Genomic DNA, 24,473 nt, shown 5'->3' with positions numbered 1-24,473 from the left:
TGTCCAGACCCTAAAAGGCAATTGACTTAAAAAAAACAATGGCTAACGACCACGTTTCATCTCTTCTTAAATCGCTGTTTCTGCTTTTGCTTGTCTGCTGGAGTCAGCAACAACATGCTGATTCTGCCTCTATCGTCAAGTTTCTTCCTGGTTTTGAAGGCCCTCTTCCCTTTGAACTCGAAACTGGGTTTGTTTTCTCTTCTTGTTGTCACTAATTAAATTCCGTGTTAAAATTTAATAGGTAGGTTACTGTGTTCTTGTGAATGAAGTTATATTGGTGTTGGTGAGGAAGAGGAAGTGCAGTTGTTCTACTACTTCATCAAGTCTGAGAGGAACCCTGAAGAAGACCCTCTTTTTCTTTGGCTAAGTGGAGGACCTGGCTGTTCTTCCATCTCTGGTCTTCTTTTTGAAAATGGTGAAAATCTAAAAGACATTGATAAAAACTCAGTTCTTATGCGTCTCCTTTTTAATTCTATATATGATGATGATCAGGGCCTTTGACTATGAAGCTTGAGGAGTACAATGGAACTCTGCCTTCCTTGGCTCTACTACATATTCATGGACTAAGGTAGGACACAAAAAGTGATTAATATATTTTTATATGACCATCTCAATACCTGTTGACTGACCAATTATTTATCATGTCATCCGCAGACGTCGAGCATTATATTCTTGGATCAGCCTGTTGGAACTGGCTTTTCCTTCTCAACTCAACGTGTTGATACACCGAGTGATTCAGGAGAGGCCAAACGGATCCATGAGTTTATTCGAAAGGTAAAATTAATAAAAAAAATATAGTTCTTTCTCTTGAAATATGAACCCAAACTTAACAAATCAACAACCTTTCTTTGTGCATAGAAGTTAGAAGAAGCTTATTTTCCTTTTTTTTTATTAATGGTTGTTGTGCAGTGGCTAGGTAAGCATGAAGAGTTCATTTCCAACCCTTTCTATGTTGGCGGGGATTCTTATTCCGGTAAGGTTGTTCCTGCGCTTGTTCAAGAAATCTCTAAAGGTATGTATTGGGTTTTGTGATATCAATCCTCAAGCCCCTTTCTCGGTCAACTGTTTATATAACAGAGAAAACATGATGTATGTATGTATGATACAGGCAATAAGCAATGCTGCAAACTTCCAATAAATCTTCAGGTTGGTCGGTATTTTTGTTGCTTCTTCTCCCAAAGCATTATTTAAAACTAATAGTTTCCGTCCAACAAAACAGGGTTATGTGCTTGGTAACCCGGTAACAGAATTCGAAACTGATTTAAACAGCCGCATTCCATTTGCTCATGGAATGGCACTGATATCTGATGAGCTCTACGAGGTATGAAGCATGAAGTCCGCATCTGTTTCTTTGTTCCAACAATGGAATTCAATTAATTTTTTTTTCTGGTTTCTTTTCTTTTTGCAGTCACTGAAGATAATCTGCAAAGGAACATATGTAAATGTTGATCCACGTAACACAGAATGCTTGAAACTCGTTGAAGAATATAACAAGGTACACACTCGTGAATTTTGGTTTCAGTTGATGTTGTGAAAGTAAAAGATCATCACTCAGTTCAGACCTTTGTTGGTTTCTTCTTTATGTATAGTGTACAAAGACAGTAAACCCATATCTTATATTAGAACCATTTTATGAAGCTGAAACTCCAGACTCCTACGTAAGTAAATACATATCTTTAACTCTCTCTCTTTACCGTTAAACCATTCAGGAAAAGAAAGAAAAAAGAATATATATATATATATATATATATATATAAAAGGTTGCTTTTGCAGATTTATAGATATCTGTTAGCTACCTACTGGGCCAATGACGAAAGCGTACGCAAAGCTCTCCAAATCAGTAAGGTAAAATATAAGACAAGTTCATTTCAAAGGGGTTTAGTAAAGAAACGCTGTCAAGTTTCTTTAAGAAGATTTTTATAATTGCAGGAGAGTATAGGGAGATGGATACGATGTAATTTGGATATTCCATACATTAGAGACATTATAAGTAGTGTACCTTACCATGTGGATAACAGCATCGATGGCTATCGTTCTCTCATCTTCAGGTCAGAGATTTCTTTTTCCCACCAAGTTTCAAAACTTTATATAAATTTTGTGTGGTTGTGTGAACAGTGGTGATCATGATATGGTAGTGCCTTACCTTGGGACTGAAGCTTGGATAAAATTTCTTAACTATTCGGTTATTGATGACTGGAGGCCATGGATGATCAACCATAAACTTGCTGGGTATTTTACTGCTTCTTTTTTAGTTCTTGTTTATTAGAGAGTCACCTCGAAGTTAATCTTTCCTCTTCTTGGCAGATATACAAGAACATACGCAAATAAAATGACATTTGCTACAATCAAAGCAAGTTTTTCCTACTTCTCTTTAATTTTTTTTTTTTCTTCTTTCCACACTCAAAAACATTTTTACCTGCTGTGGGTTTTTGATTACAGGGAGGTGGGCACACGGCAGAGTTTAAACCAGAGGAAAGCTCTGTCATGTTTCAAAGGTGGATCAGTGGCCAGCCTCTGTAAAAAACTTCCACATATTCAAACAAGCTCTGTATAAGTACATGATTTGGTATCTACCTGTAACTATTGATGTTTTGTTTGTGTGTGTGATGAAGATTTACTTTATATTTGAAAAATAAAATTGTTTTTGTGGTCACGACAAGCGCAAGGACAATTAACAAGTAATTTTGTGTTCTGTTAACTTTATTTTATACGATTTGAATATAAGGCATGCAATAGTTCAGTGACTTTCTTTGGTTTTTAACTTAAGTGAGATGTGCGTTTTGATTCCAGGGAGGTGGGCACACAGCAGAGTATAAACCAGAGGAAAGCTTTATCATGTTTCAAAGGTGGATCGATGGCCAACCTCTGTAAACAATTTCCCTATATTTAAACAAGCTCTGAATAAGTACATGATTTGGTATCTACATGTAACCGTAGATGTTCTGTTTGTGTGACGATGACGTGCTAACAAAACATATTGACATTAGAGTATATTATAAGATAAAATTTACTTTTATGTTTGAAAATAAAATTGCTTTTATGCTCACGACAAGTGCAAGGACAATAAACAAGTAATTTTGTATACTATTAACACTATTAAACTATATACGATTTGAAGATCAGGCACAAGATTGTCAGACTAAAATAAAGTGACTGGTTCGGTGATGAATCAAAACTCTGAGAGATAAATAGTGGATAGCGACCTTATTTTCTTGGTTTTTTTAGTATATTGATCCAATCATTGTCCAGTCCTTTAAGGTCACTAACTTTCTGAAACTGAAGAACTAATGGCTAAAGAATACGTTTTCTGTGTTCTGAAATTTCTGCTTCTGCTTCTTCAACTTGTCTTCTTAATTCATGAGGCTGATTCTGCATCTGTCGTCAAGTTTCTTCCTGGTTTTGAAGGCCCTCTTCCCTTTGAGCTCGAAACCGGGTTTGTTTCCTCTTATTGTTGTCTCTTTTGAGTTTTGGAGATAATTTAAGTAGGTTACTGTTTCTTGTGAATGAAGTTATATTGGTGTTGGTGAGGAGGAGGAAGTGCAGTTGTTCTACTACTTCATCAAGTCTGAGAGGAACCCTAAAGAAGACCCTCTTCTTCTCTGGCTAAGTGGAGGACCTGGATGCTCTTCCATCTCTGGCCTTCTTTTTGAGAATGGTTAAATCTACAACGTTGATCTTCTTATTGTCTCCTTCTTATCAGTCTTTGATTATTAAAGCTTCATCAACAGGGCCTCTTACTATGAAACTTGATGTTTATAATGGAACTCTACCTTCTTTGCTCTCTACTACATACTCATGGACTAAGGTAACTACACCAAGTGTGTGTATATTCGTATGACGATGACAGAAGCGGATGATCTGTTCTTGATCATCTTCCTCAGATTTCAAGCATAATATTCTTGGATCAACCTGTTGGAACTGGCTTCTCCTACTCAAGAACTTCACTTGATAACAAACCGAGTGATTCAGGAGAGGCTAAACGGATTCATGAGTTTCTTCAAAAGGTAAACTAATGACTAACTTAATCATCTCTTAGTGCGTCGGTTCTTTTCGCATAGACATTTAGGAGCTTGTTTCTGTTTCTCTTTTTGTTGTTGTTGTGGTTGTGCAGTGGCTAGGAAAGCATCAAGAGTTTACCTCAAACCCTTTCTATGCTGCAGGAGATTCTTATTCTGGTATGATTGTTCCGGCTCTGGTTCAAGAAATCTCAAGAGGTATGCATAGTTCTTTTATATGAACTTCCCCACCCTTTTGTAACATCATTGTAACAGAAGAAACATGATGGTGCAGGAAATTATCAATGTTGCAATCCTCCAATAAATCTTCAGGTTCTTCAGTATTTCTTGTTTCTTATATTTGATTTCTTTGAGTATGTGGAAATGGAGAGGAGTAATTAATTGGAGGATTGCAACATTGATTATAAATGATTATAAATTAATTACATACCTAAAATGACCTAACATATTATTTTTATATTATGAGATTCATATGAGTTGTTCACCAAAACTGATGCTCTTAGGTTTAAATATTTATAATATCTTTTAAAACTTCAATACGCATGTATTCGAATTAGGGCTGTTCAATCCGGATATCAGTTTGGTTTCGATTCTATTTTTCGGTTTTTCGGTATTTCGGTTAGAAAAATACAACTAGCATTCTAAATCCATATTTACTTCGACTCGTTTTATATACCGCCAGTTTTTGGTTTATTCGATTTTATACCAAAAGACTTAATTATTTAGCTTGAAATCATATAATATGAATGTTAGAGACATGTTGTCAACACAATCATTTATTAAAAATATTAAATGTTCAAATAAAGAACAAAAAAACTAAATTCGCTTCTATCATCAAATAAAACTAGGTGTTTGGCCCGCGGATGCGGGCATAAATAATTTATAATTACTTATTAATATATTCATTACTAAATAAAGTTTATAATGAAAAATTATTATTTATGTTTTCATCTAAACAATTTAATGTCTTGTAAATTTATTTGTGCACTAAAATATATTTATAAATTATCTTTTTATTATTTTAAAATTCATTCCCTTTTCAATTATATAAAAATTAAAAAATTTACTTGATTAATATTTATTTATGTGTTTTGTTATATAAAATATTTCTGTCTTTTAAATTTATTTGAACACTAAAGTATATTTATAAAGTATCTTTTTATTTTAATTTTTTTACTTTTAAATTATAAAAAATTAAAAATTTTACTTGATTAATATTTAGTTATGTGGTTTGTGTTTTTTTTTTATTTTAACTCTTTTATTATAAGATTTTTACAGAAAATAACACAATATGTATAAGACACTATTTTTATTTTAATAAATATTTTTAGATTTTAGATATTTCTTAAAGTTATTAGTTTTAATAATTTATCTAATCAAAATAATTAAACTTTGTTTTTTATTTTGTGGCTAATTTATATGTCGTATTCATTAAGAATATAAATGATACTAACCACTCTAACTTTTTTATTTTAAAATATACTTCTAGATTTTGGATAATCCTTATCGTTATTAATCTTAGTCATTTATCTAATCAAATAATTAAAATTAGTTTTTATTTTATGAGTAATTTATATTTTTATTCATTAAGAGTATAAACGATATTAATCGACCTAACTTTCAACGTGAAAGCTCTGTTGCTTTTAAATTTATTTGAACACTAAAGTATATTTTTTTTTAAAAAAATTCCTTTTTAATTATATAAAAATTAAAAATTTTACTTGATTAATATTTAGTTATGTGGTTTGTGTTTTTTTTAATTTTTAACTCTTTTATTATAAGATTTTACAGAAAACAACACAATATGTATAAGAACTATTTTTATTTTAATATATATACTAGATTTTAGATAATTCTTAATATTATTAGTTTTAATAATTTATCTAATCAAAATAATTAAAATTCGTTTTTTTAATTTTGTGGCTAATTTATATGTTGTATTCGTTAAGAATCTAAATGATACCAACCACTCTAACTTTTCTATTGTAATATATACTTCTAGATTTTGGATAATCCTTATCACTATTAATTTTAGTCATTTATCTAATCAAATAATTAAATTTCGTTTTTATTTTTTGGGTAATTTATATTTTTATTCATTAAGGGTATAAATGATATTAACCGTCCTAACTTTCAACGTGAGAGCTCCATTGCGGAAAGTCACTTCGCAAATAATAGTATAGATAGATAGATAGATAGATAGATAGATAGATAGATAGATAGATAGATAGATAGATAGATAGAGTGGTTGGTATCAAAAGTCAAAACTATAAATTTTGAAAATAAAATAAAGAAACAAAACAGAAGCATGAAAGAAAAGTTTTTCCACTTTTCCATATTTTTGTTCATCAAAATTATGCTTCTTCGATTGAACACGAAATTATGTTCGTTGTTTATAGATAAAAAAAGTTGTGAAGAATTTCTACTAACTGTTGACCATCAAATTTATAATATTCACTTCAATTTAGTTAATGCTAAAATAAAACGAAAGATTAAAAAAGAAGACTAAGAAAATAAAAAGTGTTGGTTACGATGAATTATTATTTAATTATAGTTCAAATATTTTACAAACTAGAGCTTCTTTATTAGTATAAAAATATGGTAATAGATATTAACAAAATAATTATCTGATATAACAAATAGATTTTCATTTGACGTTATAAAATATATACATATTTATACTTTTGATCGGTTTTGTTCAGCTTATTCAGTTTAATCAGTTATAAACCAAACCATATTCAAATTCTATGCATTTTATAAAATCATATCCATTCGTTTTTTATTTTGTATACCAATACCAAATCATATTGTCTATTTTTGCTCGGTTCGGTTTGGTACGGTTCGGTTTTACCATACTGAAACTGATTAGTTTTTCGTCCTTGACAACAATCTTTACAGGGCTACATGCTGGGTAACCCAGTAACAGAACATAATGGTGTAAACTACCGCATTCCATATGCTCATGGTATGGCATTCATATCTGATGAGCTCTACGAGGTATGCATACATCATGACATGCTTTTGTTACTCGTCCCCAGAATGAATATATATATTGTCAAGAAGCAGCTCTATGAGAAACTCTTTTCTTTGTTTTCTAGTCGCTAAAAAGAGTATGCAAAGGAGAATATGCAAATGTTGATTCACGTAACACAGAGTGCTTGAAACTCCTTGAAGAATATAATAAGGTAAGTTGATATTTTCACTGCCTTGCAAAAGATATCGTCATCACTAACTTCAACTTCACCCTTCTTTGTGCGGTTATTTTGCAGTGTACAGATAGAATAACTCTATTTATTATACAGTATCCTTTGTGTGAAACTGAAACTCCAAATTGCTATGTAAGTAGATCCATCTTGCCCCTCTCTTTGCCGTTTAACCTACTGAGTAAAATACAAGTTTGATTTTGCAGATTTATCGCTATTTGTTATCTACCTACTGGGCCAATGACAAAACCGTACGCAAGGCTCTTCAAATCAATGAGGTATTTATATGATTATTTACCTAAAGTTTTTTGGTCTAGTCTTATGTATGAAACGTTACATGATTTTGTAGGAGAGTATAGGAGAATGGATACGATGTTATCGGGATATTCCTTACAATCATGACATCGTAAGTAGCGTACCTTACCATAAGAATAACAGTATTAGTGGCTACCGTTCTCTCATCTTCAGGTTAGAGATGAAAGCCTCTTTTTCTGACCTACAAGATTCAAGAGTTTAGTAAATTTTGTGCGTTTTTTTTGGGGGTGAATAGTGGTGATCACGATATGGCAGTGCCTTACCTTGGAACCCAAGCTTGGATAAGGTCTCTCAACTATTCCATCGTTGATGATTGGAGGCCATGGATGATCAAAGACCAAATCGCTGGGTAAACATATCTATATACCCATCTTTCTTGGATTGGTTGTATCTCTTTCTTCATTCGTTCTATCAAATTCACTTCGAGATTACCATTGACTCTTAATTCGCAGATACACAAGAACTTATGCAAATAAAATGACATTTGCTACTATCAAAGCAAGTCTTATCCTTTTCTTTGTCCCTAAACTATTTTTATTGGGGGTTTATTGAGTTGTGAGATTTTATTACAGGAAGGTGGGCACACGCCAGAGTATAAACCAGAGGAAAGCTTTATCATGTTCGAAAGGTGGATCAATGGCCAACCTCTGTAGAAGAGTAAATTAATTATGATTCTAAGTGTGTACGATCTTAAGAACCCTTGGGGCTTGATCTTTCAAGTGACTCGAAATAAAACTCCTACATAATATGTTATCTACTTTGTAAAGCAACTACTCGGTCACGTTTTCACAACGATAAAATAACTATCGATAATCAATGGCCCCAGTCTCCCAGACAATTCAGCTTACATGTTTGTAGTGCATCGATGGCCGTAGAAACTCCCAAAGCATGAGGCCAGTAAATAAAGAGCGCTCGTGAGAGGTGCTTGGATATTAATACTAGATGATCGATGTTATCACAGCATTCCCAAGAAAAAAAAAAAAAAAAAGAGGAGAAGATGAACATGTCCCTCAGCGACTCTTCCAAATGAACCGATCCATCACTATTTACGTGGGTCCCACGACATGTGGCGGCCCGCGATTGGTTCGATTATTTTTATTTTATTTTTTTTTAGAAAAAAAGTCAAACAGAAAAAAAAATAATAAAAAAATACTTGGTGAATTCTTCTCATGAAGTTCACTGATGCAGATGCCTTTAGGTGATATGCACTAGTATTGTTAAAGCATCTTCAACAATGATCTTTAGCACAAATCTTTAAAAAGAAATTATTATAAAACTATGTGGGTCCTATTTCATTTATGTTTTTGTGCCAACAAAAGTTCATAAATTCCTTAGTTAAGAGCACCTCCATTGCTGAACCCCAATTGGGGTTCTTGAATTCTTTTTTTTAGTTTTTTTCCATTTTTTTTTTTTTAAAAAAAAACAAAAACAACCAATCGCGGGTCGCCACGAATGCATGGGACCCGCGGAATAGTGCAAGAGGCAACTCTTAAATAGAAGGTTTTAGAGGTGAGAGAGTGGAAAGTTTTAAAAAGAACGGGTCCCACCGGATCCCTCCATCCCTTATAAACCCCTTAAGAACCTTGGGATGGAGGTGCTCTAAAAATTCGATTTGCTAAACCTCTTAACTATTCGCAGGCTTCACTAACACATGGTGTCCCGCGATTGATTTTTTTTTTCCTAAATCCGAAAAAAAATAATAATAATCATAACTACTATTTCTAAGAATTTGTGCCTTGAGTATCAACGTTGCTGGTGCTCTTACTGCGTCATTATTATCTTAATTCAAATCACAAAAGCATATTGTTAACAAAAAATAGCTAAAGTTCTATTTTTGATGCCATCTTCATATGATTATTTTTGCCAATAAAAAGACAAGCTCATGAGATGTATGGATTAGAATAAAAGTTTCAGTTACGTTTCCATTTTGGTTGGTTTAAACCAAATGGAACCATAATAGACACTTTAAAATATAAACAAATCTTCGTTTGCATTTCTCTATATCTGGAAAAGACGTAACAGAAAACAAAAGTAAAATCTTCACCTCCAAAACAAAAAAAAAAGCTATGTAACACTTCAATATTTTCTGAAAATCTGGAGATATAAGCTGCTAGGAACGTATTAAATAAAAACCATGCTAAATCAAACTAGAATAGTAAATTCAATTCTTATACTTTTTAAAGAAAAATTGATGAAAAAAATCGAGCTTGACAAAATCAAATAATAAAGAAATTAAAGAAACGTGTGTTGAATATATGAACATATATCTTCCCAATGTGTAATAGCCATGAAATCAAATAAATTTTGAGAGTTTATATTCTATCACTGCTCACTTAAAATCGAATGTTTTATGGACAGAATGTTTAGTGATATGTACTAGTATTCTTACTAGGTCCCTGTTTTCATTTAAATCCACAAACACATACTGTTAACAAAACATAGACACTGTTTTATTTCTGATGTTATTCTTATACAATCTAACATGACAGGGCATATGACATTGAAATTATAGATGATTATTTTTGCCACGAGAAAGACAAGGTCATGAGTCAAAATTATAGACATGAGTCATGACTAATGACATGTACGGATTAGAATAAAAGTTTCAATTACGTGTCCATTTAGTATGCTTAACCAAACTGAGCTATAATAGACACTTAAAAATAAAATAAACAAATCTTCGTTTGTATTCTTTGCAATGTCTCCCCCACTTAAGTAATCAAACTATTTAATATATTTTCTGAAAAAGTTATATATGCTGTTAGGAACGTATAAAATTAAAACCATACCAAATTAAACTAGAATTGTAAATTCGGTTCTCATACTTTCTAAAGAAAAGTTGGGGAACAGATAAAACGAGCTTGACAAAAATAAACCATAACGAAATTAAAGAAACGTGTGTAGAAAATTGGAAGATATACCTTCTCAATGTGTAGTAGCCATGAAATCAAATAAATTCTGAGAGTTTATAGTTCACAAGCTAAGCCACACTAGACATCAAAAAGCCGTCTCATCCAGTCACCATTGGCTACCAGTGTGTTTATAAATAGAATGCATCAACTCATCTTTTTTTTCATCCTCCAAAAACTACAAAAACAAAACACCATGAAGAATCCTACGTTTTACTTCCTTCTTGCCTTAACCCTAGTTTTGGTTACAAACACATATGGTGCGGTTCTTGACATCGACGGTGACATCTTTTTCCGCGGCAGTTACTATGTTCTCCCTGTCATCCGAGGCCGAGGTGGTGGCGTGAGTCTACGCGGCCGCGGTGGAGAGCTTTGTCCTTTCGACATCGTGCAGGAATCATCAGAGGTCGACGAAGGCATTCCCGTAAAATTCTCAAACTGGAGACCTAGAGTTGCGTTCGTTCCGAATCACAGGACCTTAACATCGAGATGGACGTTGGAGCTACGATCTGTATCCAGTCAACATACTGGCGAGTCGGTGAGTTTGACGAGGAGAGGAAGCAGTATTTCGTGGTTGCTGGTCGGCAAGACTCACCGAAGAGTTTCTTCCAGATCGAAAAATCTGGAGATGATTACAAGTTTGTGTTCTGTCCACCGGCTTGTGAGTCTGGCCGTCCGAAATGCAGGAACGTCGGAATATTCGTGGATGAGATCGGTGTTAGGCGTTTGGCTCTAAGCTCAAAGCCGTTCTTGGTTATGTTCAAGAAAGCTAATGTTACTGAGATTACCTCCAAGACTATGTGAGACTTGTAGGACAAGACTCGATCTGTACTTTGACTTAAAATAAAACCTATGTGTTTCTTTCTGTGTTTTCATTTGAAATTTACATATTGAATAAAACCAATATATCTTATCTTTCCTCAGTTATTTAGCGTAATACTTACATGATCGATCACCAGTTGATTTTGCAAAATTATAATTACTTTTATGCTGACCCAAAAAGGAAAACTACAATCTCTTTGGTACCAAAAATCAACTACTCTGAACCTAATCAGTTTGACCGTTGTTATAATCGAATTTGTGGTCATCGATTGGTAGGTAAGAGTGATACGTGCATGGAGTAAATAAATACGTGCATTGGTTGGACACTACTGAAGTCTCGTATAAGTCCGAACCGGAATATTTCGGTTTAATAAGATATCAATTATACGGTTACTTGCTATTGAAAGATGAGCCTGTTTTGTGCCACATGATTTGGACCAGTCGATTTTCATACAACTTAGAAATCACAAGATCTGAAGTTTCTACAGACCAAAATGAATATTAAAAAAAGTTGTAAATCTCAAAAATATGAATAAACAGTGAAACTCGGCCCAATTGGCTGCCAAAAGCCTTGTGGTGCTGTGAAATGTTTGTGTATTAAATAATAAAAATAAAAAGTTAAATTATTGCTTCTTTATTACACAAAGTTGTACTTCTTGAATGTCTAAAACTTGTTTACTGTTTGCTAACACAGCCACGTCTTCCGGTAATTACGCATTTACGAAGACAAAAAATGTTAAATTCGAAATCTGAAATGGGCCATAGATTCAGGCCCATTTAGGGATGTTAATATGGGTTTGAAACCCGCAGGCCCATATGGATTTATAAAAAAATATGTCCATTTAGACCCATTTAACTATTTGGGTTTTATATGGGTAACCTTTTTAAGACCCATTTATTAAATGAGTTTTCTCTAAAATAAATGGGTATCCATTTAACCCATTTATGTTTTTTTTAATCAAACGTTGTCGTTTTAATGTTTATACTTCTTCTCTTTAGATCTTCTTCTCCTTCGGCTTCGATCAAATCAACGGAGAACGACATCGATCTCCTCCGATTCAACCCATCCGCCCATCGTCTCCCACATCGATCTCCTTTCATCAAAAGGGAGAACCCATCGTCTGATTCGTCTCCTTCGAAGCGAAGGCTCTCTCTCTCTCTTCTCCGAGCTCAGACCTCGAGCTCTCTCTCGCTTTGCCGCCTCCCTCGTCTCTTTGTGTGTTCTTTCTGTATAAGGTGGAGAAGTCGTTGCTATAAAGCTTCATCACTCATCACCATAGGTTCGTCCTCGAGCTCTCTCTCTCTCAGCCATTAAGCAGATAGCTTTAAAGTTTAAACAAACCGATCTCATTGTAAAGAGTTCTCTGGTGAATTGACTAGTGCTTGTTATATGAATCTGCTTGTTCGAGAAAAGGGCTTGGTAATAAAGCTAAAGTTATGTTTATCGGAATGTTGGATCATGGGTAGAGATGTTAATAACGAGTTTACGGTGTTCTTTCTGTATAGGTTCATCACTCATCACCATAGGTTCGTCCTCGAGCTCTCTCTCAGCCATTAAGCTTCATCAGTCTTTGTCCTGAACCAAACCCATCAGTCATTAAGGTAACTTGATTGGAGTGGTTGCTTGTTTAAGGAACTGTGAATCATTATGAGTCTTCTAGTATGTAAACAGCTAGTTTATGTTACCATTGGGTGAGTTTGCTTATGTCAGGTTCGAGATGGTTATAGGCTGCCTATGTTGTGTACACTGAGATTTTTTTTGGTTTAGTAATTAAGAACCGGCCATCACCAATGGCAGTAGACTCGTTGATGCTAAGTTCAGTGTGTGTGTGTTTAGACTGGAACATTTGTGTGTGTGTTTTAGTCTATTAGTTTCTGTTAAACTGATTCATAAGCATTCTAGTCTATTAGTTTCTGTTAAAAGTTCATTGCGTTGTGTCTCTCTAACTAAGCAAGTCACTCTGTGCAGTGAGATTACAGCAGAAGGAAGTCGGGTCACTAAGCTTGATCAGATTCTGCTCAACGGCAACAACATAGCCATTGTAAGTTAAAACCTTACTAATTGTTAGCCTTAGATTCTTTGTTGAGCAATAAGCATAGCATCTAGTTTCTAGTTTCTGAGGCTTTTGGATCTATTTCTATATGTTTTTGTCTTTGAATTATTAGGCAGTGATGATGAAAAAAGATTACCATCAAACTTTGAGAAATTCACAGCTCGTTGATGCATACTTCTTTATATTACATGAGCCTAGTTATGTTTTTGATCTGCTTTTGTCTTGTTTTTTGAATGAAAGACAATAAATTATAGTTTTGACTCTTGCATACACAGCAATATCTTCTGGAATATGGCACAGCACAACATGGATACTTTTATTGACATGAATGAAGAAGATGGGATGAGTTTGGAAGCTACACAGCTAGAAGAACAGCAAAGTGAAACATCAGCTCAAGCTCAAGCTCCACGCAAGAGACGTAAAACATCATGGGTTTGGGAAGAATTTGTATCAGTGGAGGTTGAATCTGATGGCAAAGAGAGGGCCAGATGTGTGCATTGTGGTATGAAGTTGGTGACACGTAATGAAAAGTATGTAAGCTGTGGAACTCATCATCTACAATGCCACTTGGAAACTTGTCCAAAGAAGCCTCCAAAGGAAGACAAGGCTGCATATGATCATAATATAGATCGTGTTATGGTTAGTGAGGCAATCATCTATCATGATCTTCCATTCAGATCGCAAAATTCTAGAAGGTCAGAGCACGAGACAAGTATCTGAATCCAGACTGTAAGCCCATTTGTAGACAAACGGCTGCAGCAGATGTTTATAAGAGGTATGAAGCAGAAAAGGAAGAGCTGAAGAAAGTGTTTGCTGGACATACTGCTCGGGTTTGCTTTACTTCGGATCTTTGGACTTCTCGTCCTAATAGCATGGGATACATATGTCTTACTTCCCACTTCATAGACGATGGCTGGAACTTGCAGAGTAAGATTCTTGCTTTCTGTGATTTGAAGCCTCCACACACGGGAGAAGAGATTGCTAACAAGATTTTGGAGTGTATGATGGAGTGGGGCTTAGAGAAGAAGGTATTCTCTCTTACTGTCGACAATGCTAATAGCAACGACTGTATGCAGAGGATCCTCAAGGGACAGCTTCAGATGATGAGTGGTTATGGCTTATTGTGTGATGGCAAGTATTTACACGTGAGATGCTGTGCCCACATCTTAAATTTGATAGTCAAAGAAGGCTTGGAATTAGCGAAAAATCTTCTGCACAACATCAGGGAAAGCGTGAGGTATGTGAAAGCATCTGGGACAAGAATTCAAGCCTTTGCAGCATGTGTAGAGCGAGTGGGGATTCCTAGTGGATCTGGTTTATCACTTGACGTTTCTACTAGGTGGAATTCTACTTATGAAATGCTGGTTAGAGCGTTGAAGTTTAGGAGAGCATTTAAAAGCTTGGAGGCTTTTGACAGGCACTACATATGGCTACCTTCTGAAAGAGAGTGGGATCGTGGGCAAAAAATAAGTGAGTTGCTGAAACCTTTCAGTTAAATCACTAATCACTTTTCAGGATCAAAGTACCCAACATATAATGTGTACTTCTTAGAAGTTTGGAGGATTGAGAAATTGCTGAAGCGTTTTGCGAGCTGTAATGATTATGATTTGAAGCAGATGGCTAAGGAAATGCAAGTTAAATTTGCCAAGTATTGGGAGGATTACAGCATCATTTTGGCTATGGGTGCAATTTTTGATCCAAGGCTGAAGTTACAAGTTCTTGAGAAGCTTTATGAAACTTTGGATCCTTCTACTTCTAGTTTAAAAACTAAAGAGCTTAAGACTCATTTGACTACACTTTATAAAGAGTATCAAGATAGGACTTGGGGCAGTTCTTCTGGTTCTTCAACTTCATATACACCAACTCCACAGGATCTGGTTAATGAATCTCCTCTTGAAGATGATTTAGACAGTGTAAGTTTCAAGCATCTTTACTCTTTTACATCTCCTCTTGGTTTGATGTTGTGCTTTCGCCATGACTATTGCTCGCCATGATTGATGCTCGCCATGACTGTTGGTTTTTGAACTTGGTTAATGGCTTTTCATCTTGTTACAGGATCTCTTTGAATTGGAAAGAAGCCTTGGGAGTAATCTAGGAAACACAAGAACACATTTAGATGTGTATCTTGATGAGGAGAGGCTAGATAGAAAGTCTTTTCCCAATTTGGATGTATTAAACTATTGGAGGGAAAACCAAGCTCGATTTGGTGATTTGGCAATGATGGCGCGTGACATACTTAGTATACCTATCACGACAGTAGCATCTGAATCGGCTTTCAGTATCGGAGCTCGGGTTCTAACTCCATACCGAAGTCGCTTGCTTCCCAAGAATGTCCAGGCTTTGCTCTGTACTCGCAACTAGTTGCGAGGTTTTGCGGAATATGAAGGTAACTTGTACTCTAACTGATTATTGTTCTTTGTTGCTAGAGATGTTAAGTCATAACTCCATAGTGGCTTGATATGTTTTTTGTTTATATAAATGTCACAGGTACAATAGAAGATGTTGATGATATGTGCAACGAAGATGCTAGGAAGAATACAACTACTTCTGGAATCGAGGGTTCAAGATCAGAAGATTCAAATGTGCGTTGAACATCTGAGGTAATATCTTTAAAACCTTATCTAACGTTGAGTTCTCTTACAAAGTTAAAATATGTGCATGGGATAGTAGAGATCAGTGTTGTTGTCTTTACATCAGTGTTGTTGTCTTTACATTTGAGCTAATGGTCTTGTGATTCGAGTGAGAATGTGACTGATGCTAGAATCTCTTTGCTTTGCTTCTTGTAAGAGTCGCTTATTTGTTTCTTTGCTTTGTAGGAAGTAGAGAAGATACTCAAAAACTGTGTTCTTTCGGACAGAAGTCGAGATGATCAGTCTCAAGAGGCTTCTGTCATCATTTGTTTCTTTGTTTGTACTTTGTAATAGAGATCATCTCAAAAACTGTGTTCTTTGCTTTCTATTGTTTGTTTAAAACCCATCTCAAAAGTTTTTATTATTTGTTTGTACTTTGTACTAGAGATCATCTCAAAAATTGTGTTCTTTGCTTCCTATTGTTTGTTTAAAACCCATCTCAAAAGTTTTTATTAATCATTGATTCATTTCTGAACTAGTGTTCTTTTTGAAATGTATACATTTATCTAGAGTCCATAAAGTTAAAAAAAATTATTGATAAATAATTTATTTAATATTTGACACAAAGCAAGCAAGAATACATATCAAAAGTTATTGATAAATGATTTATTTAGAGTTCATAAAGTTAAAAAGGTGAAAAAAAAGAAATTATCTATTTAAAATCATTTTATAAACATAACTAATGCAAAAAAAAAAAATCTAGTCTAAATGGGTCTAAATGGGTACATATAAATTTTATGGGTTCTAAATGGATAGCCCTAATAGGTCTGAGTCTAAATTTATATGGGTTCTAAATGGGGTGGGTACTAAATGGGGTGGGTCTAAATGGGGTGGGTTTACCCATATTAACATCTCTAGGCCCATTGATCCAAATAAAAAGTAAAATCGAACGGTAGAGAACGAGAGTCTCTTAAGAAACGCGAGATATTGACCGTTGGATGGTGTTTTACTATAATAATTGTATTCGTGTTATAAAAAGCGAGATTGGGCTAAAACATCGCATTTACTTAAAACTGCAAAACCCTCCGCCGCTTACATCTCTCCCCCTCCTCTCACTCTTACTTATCTTCTTCTTCTTCTTACATAGGAAGAACCCTAAAAATCGAATAACAAGGTAACCCCACTTTCACTAATCTAATCATTCTTCATTCCTACAGAATCGATTGTCTCATGTTTTTTTTTTCTCGATTCATTTGGTTACTGCTTTTGTCATTTAGTATCATCTACCCTCCGACAACTTAATTAAGTGTGGAAAGTACTGTCTGATTTTATCGAAACAATTGACACCTAATCGATTGAAGAAGTTTAAAGCTCATTGTACAAAACGAAACTTTGCTCTTCGTACTGCTAATCATTGATCTATATCTGTGTATTCATAAATGGTTCTGTCTTTGATACTAAAAGGTTTAAGCTTTTGTGTGTTGTTTTCATTACAACAGATGAATAGGGAGAAGTTGATGAAGATGGCTAACACTGTCCGCACTGGCGGTAAAGGGACTGTAAGAAGGTATATGTATATTAAAGTCTCAGTTTAAAGCATTATTAGGCAACGTTATGTTTTTGCTAAATTGTTTTTTGATTTCCATTTTTTCAGGAAGAAGAAGGCTGTTCACAAGACAAACACGACCGACGACAAGAAGCTACAAAGCACTCTCAAGAGAGTTGGAGTCAACTCCATTCCCGGTATCGAAGAAGTTAACATCTTTAAGGATGACTCTGTGATTCAGTTCCTTAACCCTAAAGGTAAAAGTTCCAAACCTTTTCTTTTCACTTTTATTAGAAATCTCAGCGTTTCTTTTTGGTTAATTTAATGGTCATTTACATTGCATGTTGCTATTACAGTTCAAGCTTCCGTTGCTGCTAACACATGGGCTGTGAGCGGTACACCACAGACCAAAAGTAAGTCTTGTGTATCAACAATGACTCTTCTCGGCTTTTGTTTATTCTCTAACTTTGGAATTTTTGAATTTTTGTTCTTGCAGAGTTGCAAGACATACTTCCACAGATTATCAGCCAACTTGGTAAGCAATCTTTAAGTGTTTTACTCTTTCCAAACTAATGAACCATTGAGTTAATTGTTTTCTCTTACTTTGATAATCACAGGAACTGATAACTTGGACAACCTAAAGAAGCTAGCAGAGCAGTTCCAGAAACAGGCACCAGGTGGAGGAGCTGATGTTCCAGCGACTATCCAAGAAGATGACGACGACGATGATGATGTCCCAGAACTTGTAGCGGGAGAGACTTTCGAGACTCCTTCTCCTGAAGAAGCTGCTAAAGCTACTGCCTCCTAAGTGAAGAAGGCTCACCAGCAAAACCCCTCACCATAAAAAAAAATGTTTGGTGCTCGACCTTTTTTGAGCACCGTTCAGAATTCTTGTTTTCTCTAGTCGTTACGAACAGAAAAGACTTGGTTTTGTTATCACTTGATGCGTTTTGTCTGAACAGCAATTTTCCTTTTATTAAGTGGTTAGATCGCTTCCTGCTTACTATCTGTTCAAAAGTTCAGTGTTCGGTCTTTTCATTGAACACAGATCGTGGTTCTTGGTTCTGTCTAAATATTTTACAAGGTAATAACAAAATGTGCAAGTGAAGGATTGGAACTTGAGAGAAAAAGACATAACAAATGTTTGAAAATTCGATACCCATGCAATGATGTAGCTGAAGTAACCATGGCCGTGGTGAGTGGTGGGTGCACCACTTGCACCACTCGATTAAGATTAACTAGAAACATAAAATCTCTCGTACTTGCTTTCTTTCCATCTAGCTTTCATTTAATTGTATGTCTGCTCTTGCTTTACTTTCTCAAACTGTATGACCTTAACAAAGTCATATCTTTGTACTATTCTTTTGTTAATTTGAACGAAAAACTTGCAAGATAAATGTTTTGTAATAACAATGTGAGTTTTGACGTTATAGACAGTTGGTTAGCGTCATGACTAAAATACATCTGGTGTCAAAATCGTTATACACCCAATTGTTTGACCAAACCAATTTAAAGTCACTTATATACCTCAAAGCATTAGACACTTCACTACATACATACTATTCCTCTGTTTATTTCTTTTCATTTTAGTCATGACCGTTCAGATTTCATCAGTTTACTCCCCGACGCGATCCTCCATCACATCCTCTCCTACATTCCCACCGAGTACGCAATCAGAACTTCCGTCTTGTCCAAACGATGGAAGCACGTATGGCGCGAAACCCCTTCTCTCTCCTTTCATTGCCACATGTCTGATCATCCTGATTCCATAACCAAAACCCTAGCCACCAACTTCACGGCTCCCAAACTCACGAGTTTCCATATCCATGTTACCTTCAATAACTTCGATCTAACTTCATCCCATATTCATAGCTGGATCGAGCTCGCTGTGTCCCGCCACGCCGAGAAAATCTCTCTCGTCGTAATCGGTTCCGGTTCGGATAACGTGTTGTGCCCGGATTTCTTCTTTAGCAATTCCTCTGAAGGAGCTCAGCTTGACTTTGGGTCGTGGCGGCTATAGTTACCCCGAAGTGATTCCTAACTGTACAGTGTTTTGGACATCTATAAGGAACTTGTCTCTGGAACGTTGCGGTCTGCCCGATGAATCCCTAGCTAATATCCTCTCTGGTTGTCCAATGCTTGAAAGCCTGGTATTGATTAACTGTCCAAAACTTGGTCATCTTGATCTGAGCAAGTCACTCAAGTTGACAAGATTGGAAATAACTGGCAAGTACTTCGGACGATCGAAGATCGTAGCGCCTCACATCCGTTTTTTGAAATTGATAGGGTCTCTCTACCCATGTACGTTAGTTGATGTCTCCTCTTTAACCGAGGCTAGATTCAGCCTTAGCTATGTCGGAAGAACAACTAGGGATGATGATTTTCATGGTGCTGGAGATGCTAGAAAAGTTTCAAAACGTAGAGAGGCTTACTATTGGACCAGTCGTCCTTCAGGTATATTTTCCCATCTTATGATTGTTGTTCTACCATTCTCTTAAGCCTGCAGACATTGGTTTATTCGTTTATGAACACCTGTTATTGTGAACATGCATAAGGTCGTTCATGAAACAGTTTCCCCAGTGGCATTCTATGATTTTGTCTTTCTTTTGTTAGGTTATATCTGTCGCCGAGCTGCGTGGTCTTCCTTTTCCGCAATTTGTTGGAGATAAATATGTATTTAAGTGTTGATAACTATGTAATATGTTGGAGATAATTACTCCCACATAAGTCGGTATTAGATAAACTTGTAAACATGTATATATTGAGCTTACTCACGATGAATACGACACGAAATATTCAGCAAATTGCTTAAGTTTAACATGGTATCAGAGCAATAGATCCAGAAACAAATCGATCTTTGCTCACCTTAAACTTTACGGTTTTCATTCTTAACGAAGATGTGGGAGATAATAAAAATATTATCGGCGTGTCCGGAGAGAAAGGAGCGAGTTCGCCCTATTCATTGTTCTCGTCAGACAACCCTGGAGCTTTGATCACCTCCGTGCAACTAAAAGGAGAAAACTATAACGAATGGGCAACGGAGATGATGAATGCTCTGCAAGCGAAACGGAAGGCTGGTTTCATCGATGGTACTTTGACAAAACCACCAGAGGGACATGCTGATCTCGAGAGCTGGTTCAGCGTAAATTCAATGATTGTGGGGTGGTTACGGACGTCGATCGAACCACGAGTCAGGTCTACCGTTACCTTCATAACCGATGCTCAGAAGCTTTGGGAGAATCTTAAAGAGAGGTTTTCCGTGGGTAACAAGGTACGGGTGCATCAGTTGATGTGCAAGCTTGCTTCGTGCAGACAAGATGGACAGGCGGTTATAGACTATTATGGACGTTTAGCAAAGATGTGGGAAGAGTTGCAAACATATCGTCCTCCACCAGCTTGTACGTGTGAAGCAGCCAGTTTATACGAGAAAGAGAGAGAAGATGAGAGAGTGCATCAGTTTGTTATGGGTTTGGATGAATCCAGATTTGGTCATGTGGTCACTGCAATCATAGAAGCGGACGTGTTGCCGGATCTAGGGAAAGTTTACAATAAAGTGGTTCGTGAGGAGGATCGGTTGAACTCCGCAAAGATTCGTGAACAGCAGCAAGAGGCTGTTGGGTTTGCTACCAAACGAGAAGGGAATAATGGTGATTCCAATGTGATGCGGGGAAACTCAGGTGATGAGTATGCTTCGCAGACTTCCCAAAACAGAGGAAGAGATCGAAGTTGTTCGAATTGTGGCAGGACAGGTCATGAAAAGTCTGCTTGTTGGCAGTTAATCGGATATCCTGAATGGTTTACAGAGAGAGGTGGAAGAGGAAGTCGTGGTTCTTCAAGAGGTGGTCGTGGAGCTTCACGGGGAAGAGGACAGAGTAGCTCTGCATATGCTACTTCAGCGAATCCAGCAAACTCTACACCCGATCTTACTCCAGAACAGTGGAGAGCGATCACCCAGATTATCAACAACAAACCTGCCTCTTCTGATAAGTTGTCCGGTAAGAATATGGGTGATGTGATCATAGATACTGGGGCTTCACATCATATGACAGGAGATGTTAGTCTACTGGTCGATCTCAAAGACATACCATCCTGTAAAGTGGGGTTCGCAGATGGTAGTACAACAGTAGCAATGAAAGTGGGTGTGTTGCCCTTGTCTGATCGCATCTCATTACTTGATGTTTTATATGTTCCCAACCTGAACTGTTCTCTAATCTCAGTATCTAAATTGCTCAGGAACTCGAACTGTTTCGCGTTTTTCACCGATACTCTATGTGTTTTACAGGACCGATGTTCGAGGACGCTGATTGGAGCAGGTGAGGAACGCGACGGGGTGTACTATTTTAAGGATGTCGGATCGGTGCGTGTGAACAAGACAGTGAAGATTGCAGACTCAGTTTTGTGGCATCGTCGGTTGGGGCATCCATCGTTTTCAGTTTTATCTTCTTTGCCATTGTTTTCTGGTGTTGGTGTTTCTCAAACTTTACATTCTTGCGAGGTCTGCTTTGAGGCTAAGCAAACTAGAGATCATTTTTCAGAAAGTTCTAATAAAACTATTGAGTGTTTTGAGTTAATTCACATTGACGTATGGGGGCCTTATCGTTTGAAAACATCGAATGGAGCATCTTATTTCTTAACAATATTAGACGACTTCTCGCGCACAGTATGGACATTCTTATTGCGTGAAAAGTCGGAGGTGAAGAAGGTTGTTGAGAACTTCTGTACCTATGCTGATACACAATTTGGTAAAACAGTGAAGAAAGTCCGTAGTGACAACGGCACCGAGTTCATGTGTTTGTCATCCTTTTTCAGAAACAAAGGGATCATTCATCAGACTTCCTGTGTTGGAACCCCACAACAAAATGGAAGGGTTGAAAGGAAGCATCGGCATCTGCTGAATGTCGCACGATCGTTGCTTTTTCAAGCTAGCGTGCCGGTCAAGTTTTGGGGTGAGGCGGTATTAGCTGCAGCCCATGCTATAAATCTTACTCCTACCAAGATTCTCAACGGGAAGTGTCCTCATGAGTTGTTGTTTGGTACGGTCCCTTCTTATGGTGATTTGCGAGTATTTGGTTCTTTATGTTTTGCTCATAAGCAGTTGCGAGATAAAAACAAGTTTAGCTCCAGGAGTAGAAGGTGTGCATTCGTTGGCTACCCTTTTGGGAAGAAGGGTTGGCAGTTATATGACTTGGAAAAGAAGGAATTTTTTGTGTCACGAGATGTGATTTTTCAGGAAAACGTGTTCCCTTTTGCAACTGCAGTATCTGATACAACACACTCTCCGCTTACTATTGAAAGTTTCGGTGATGAGTCTCAAGTGATTGAAGGAGAGGTTCTTGAAAGCAGGGGGAGTAGTGGCAATGATTGTGAGCCAATGCCACCACAGAGTTCACAGATTCCAAGTTCGGAACCTGATTCACAGGACTCGCGTGTTACAAGTACTGAACCAGACACGCAGGATCCTGCAATAATAGAGATTGGTCCGGAGGTAACTGTTGCAACAACTGATACGCCTCCTGTAGTAACTACGGAAGCTGTTGGAGAATCAGAAACGTCTTTGGGCAGGGGTCAGCGAGTAAAGACACCTTCTGTTCGTCTGAATGACTTCGTGATTTATAATGCTATCTGCGGAAATAGTACACCGCGTGTTCCTCTACCTGATCACTCCTTCAGCGTCTACTTCGACCCGGTCTCAGGTAACACATTCTGTCCACTTACTGAACTTATTTCTGATGAAAAGTTTTCTGTTGGGCACAAAGCCTTCGTTGCAGCCGTTTGTGCAGAGATTGAGCCCAAGAACTTTGCAGAAGCTATGAAAGATAAACGATGGACGAAGGCAGTATACAAAGAAGTGGATGCTCTTGAGGTGGCTAATACTTGGAGCGTTGTGGATTTGCCTCCTGGTCGTGTGGCTTTAGGGACAATGTGGGTCTTCAAGATAAAATATAATGCTGATGGGACAATAGAGCGTTTTAAAGCAAGGTTGGTTGTGCTCGGAAATAGACAGAAGGCAGGGACAGATTATGATGAAACCTTTGCTCCTGTTGCAAAGATGACAACTGTTCGAAGCTTATTAAAAGTGATTGCTGCTAATGACTGGGAAGTTCACCAGATGGATGTGCACAACGCGTTTCTACATGGAGATTTGGATGAAGAAGTTTATATCAAGCTTCCGCAAGGTTTTACACACTCTGAGCCTAACAAAGTGTTGAGGCTTCGTAAGTCACTTTATGGTTTGAAGCAGGCTCCTAGGTGTTGGTTCGAGAAGCTCACCAAAGCACTCATTCGTGCAGGTTTCTATCAGTCTTACTCTGACTACTCTCTGTTCGTTTATTCTCGTGGGACTGTTGAGATAAGAGTGTTAATCTATGTTGATGATCTGATCGTTTGTGGAAATGATGGTGAAGCGATTCAGAAGTTTAAGAAGTATCTTGGTGAATGTTTTCACATGAAGGATCTGGGGAAACTCAAGTATTTTCTCGGATTGGAGATAGCTCGGAGCAGAGATGGGTTCGTCTTGAGTCAAAGAAAGTATGCGTTGGATATAGTAACAGAGGCTGGTCTTGGTAACTCTACACCCGCCGCGACACCGATGGAGCAGAATCATCGTTTGGCAACAGACGATAGCCTGTTACTTAGTCAACCTGCTCGGTATAGAAGACTAGTGGGTCGACTTATTTATCTTGCTAATACGAGACCTGATATTTCTTACTCTGTCCACATACTGTCTCAGTTTATGCAAAAACCGAGAGAGAAGCATATGGAGGCTGCTCTGCGAGTTGTACGTTTTCTAAAAGGAAGTGCTGGACAGGGGATTTTACTGAAGTCGACTAATGATTTGCAGTTATCCATATATTGCGATGCTGACTGGGCGGCGTGTCCGTTGACAAGAAGATCTTTGACTGCGTATGTGGCTATGATAGGAGGTTCTCCTGTTTCATGGAAAACTAAGAAACAAAATGTGGTATCCCATTCATCTGCAGAGGCAGAGTATCGAGCGATGTCAATTGCTACACGAGAAGTCAAGTGGTTACGACAGCT

The 24,473-nt window shown here is 36.8% G+C and overlaps 3 protein-coding genes, 1 non-coding gene and 3 pseudogenes across 5 annotated transcripts; all 7 read left to right on the top strand.

Annotated features, from left to right (window-relative positions):
• Nucleotides 1-2,651, top strand: LOC108817518 (serine carboxypeptidase-like 2; annotated as a pseudogene).
• Nucleotides 2,426-8,351, top strand: LOC108814607 (serine carboxypeptidase-like 2). 2 transcript variants are annotated; one of them, XM_018587212.2, is made up of 15 exons: nucleotides 2,426-2,566; nucleotides 2,791-3,433; nucleotides 3,510-3,655; nucleotides 3,729-3,805; nucleotides 3,882-4,004; nucleotides 4,112-4,214; nucleotides 4,291-4,328; nucleotides 6,915-7,013; nucleotides 7,115-7,201; nucleotides 7,286-7,354; nucleotides 7,426-7,497; nucleotides 7,569-7,687; nucleotides 7,770-7,883; nucleotides 7,987-8,032; nucleotides 8,107-8,351. In XM_018587212.2, the coding sequence occupies exons 2-15, from the start codon at nucleotides 3,288-3,290 to the stop codon at nucleotides 8,185-8,187; spliced, it is 1,320 nt and encodes a 439-aa protein (XP_018442714.1). In that variant the 5' UTR covers nucleotides 2,426-2,566; nucleotides 2,791-3,287; the 3' UTR covers nucleotides 8,188-8,351. The 2 variants fall into 2 exon arrangements, with proteins under 2 accessions (XP_018442714.1, XP_018442715.1); XM_018587213.2 differs by lacking the exon at nucleotides 7,987-8,032.
• Nucleotides 8,352-10,496: 2,145 nt separating this feature from the next.
• On the top strand, nucleotides 10,497-11,362 carry LOC108816274 (kunitz trypsin inhibitor 4-like; annotated as a pseudogene).
• Nucleotides 11,363-13,429: 2,067 nt separating this feature from the next.
• Nucleotides 13,430-13,515, top strand: LOC130498237 (small nucleolar RNA snoR116). The gene has a single exon (XR_008937158.1). It is a non-coding gene; the product is annotated as a small nucleolar RNA snoR116 (small nucleolar RNA).
• An 866-nt stretch (nucleotides 13,516-14,381) lies between these two features.
• Nucleotides 14,382-15,910, top strand: LOC108815405 (zinc finger BED domain-containing protein DAYSLEEPER-like). Its single transcript, XM_056991350.1, has 4 exons — nucleotides 14,382-14,789; nucleotides 14,936-15,232; nucleotides 15,375-15,666; nucleotides 15,807-15,910. The coding sequence occupies exons 2-4, from the start codon at nucleotides 14,936-14,938 to the stop codon at nucleotides 15,908-15,910; spliced, it is 693 nt and encodes a 230-aa protein (XP_056847330.1). The 5' UTR covers nucleotides 14,382-14,789.
• Nucleotides 15,911-16,936: 1,026 nt separating this feature from the next.
• On the top strand, nucleotides 16,937-18,438 carry LOC108818459 (nascent polypeptide-associated complex subunit beta). Its single transcript, XM_018591432.2, has 6 exons — nucleotides 16,937-17,063; nucleotides 17,389-17,456; nucleotides 17,544-17,692; nucleotides 17,792-17,848; nucleotides 17,932-17,970; nucleotides 18,053-18,438. Exons 2-6 carry the CDS (start codon nucleotides 17,389-17,391, stop codon nucleotides 18,241-18,243), a joined length of 504 nt encoding a protein of 167 aa, XP_018446934.1. The 5' UTR covers nucleotides 16,937-17,063; the 3' UTR covers nucleotides 18,244-18,438.
• A 183-nt stretch (nucleotides 18,439-18,621) lies between these two features.
• On the top strand, nucleotides 18,622-20,065 carry LOC108815404 (F-box protein At5g03100-like; annotated as a pseudogene).
• Nucleotides 20,066-24,473: the final 4,408 nt, after the last annotated feature.

This window comes from Raphanus sativus, chromosome 7 (assembly GCF_000801105.2).
Source record: "Raphanus sativus cultivar WK10039 chromosome 7, ASM80110v3, whole genome shotgun sequence".
NCBI classification, from domain to species: Eukaryota; Viridiplantae; Streptophyta; class Magnoliopsida; order Brassicales; family Brassicaceae; genus Raphanus; species Raphanus sativus.
This window is presented reverse-complemented; position numbering and strand designations above follow the sequence as displayed.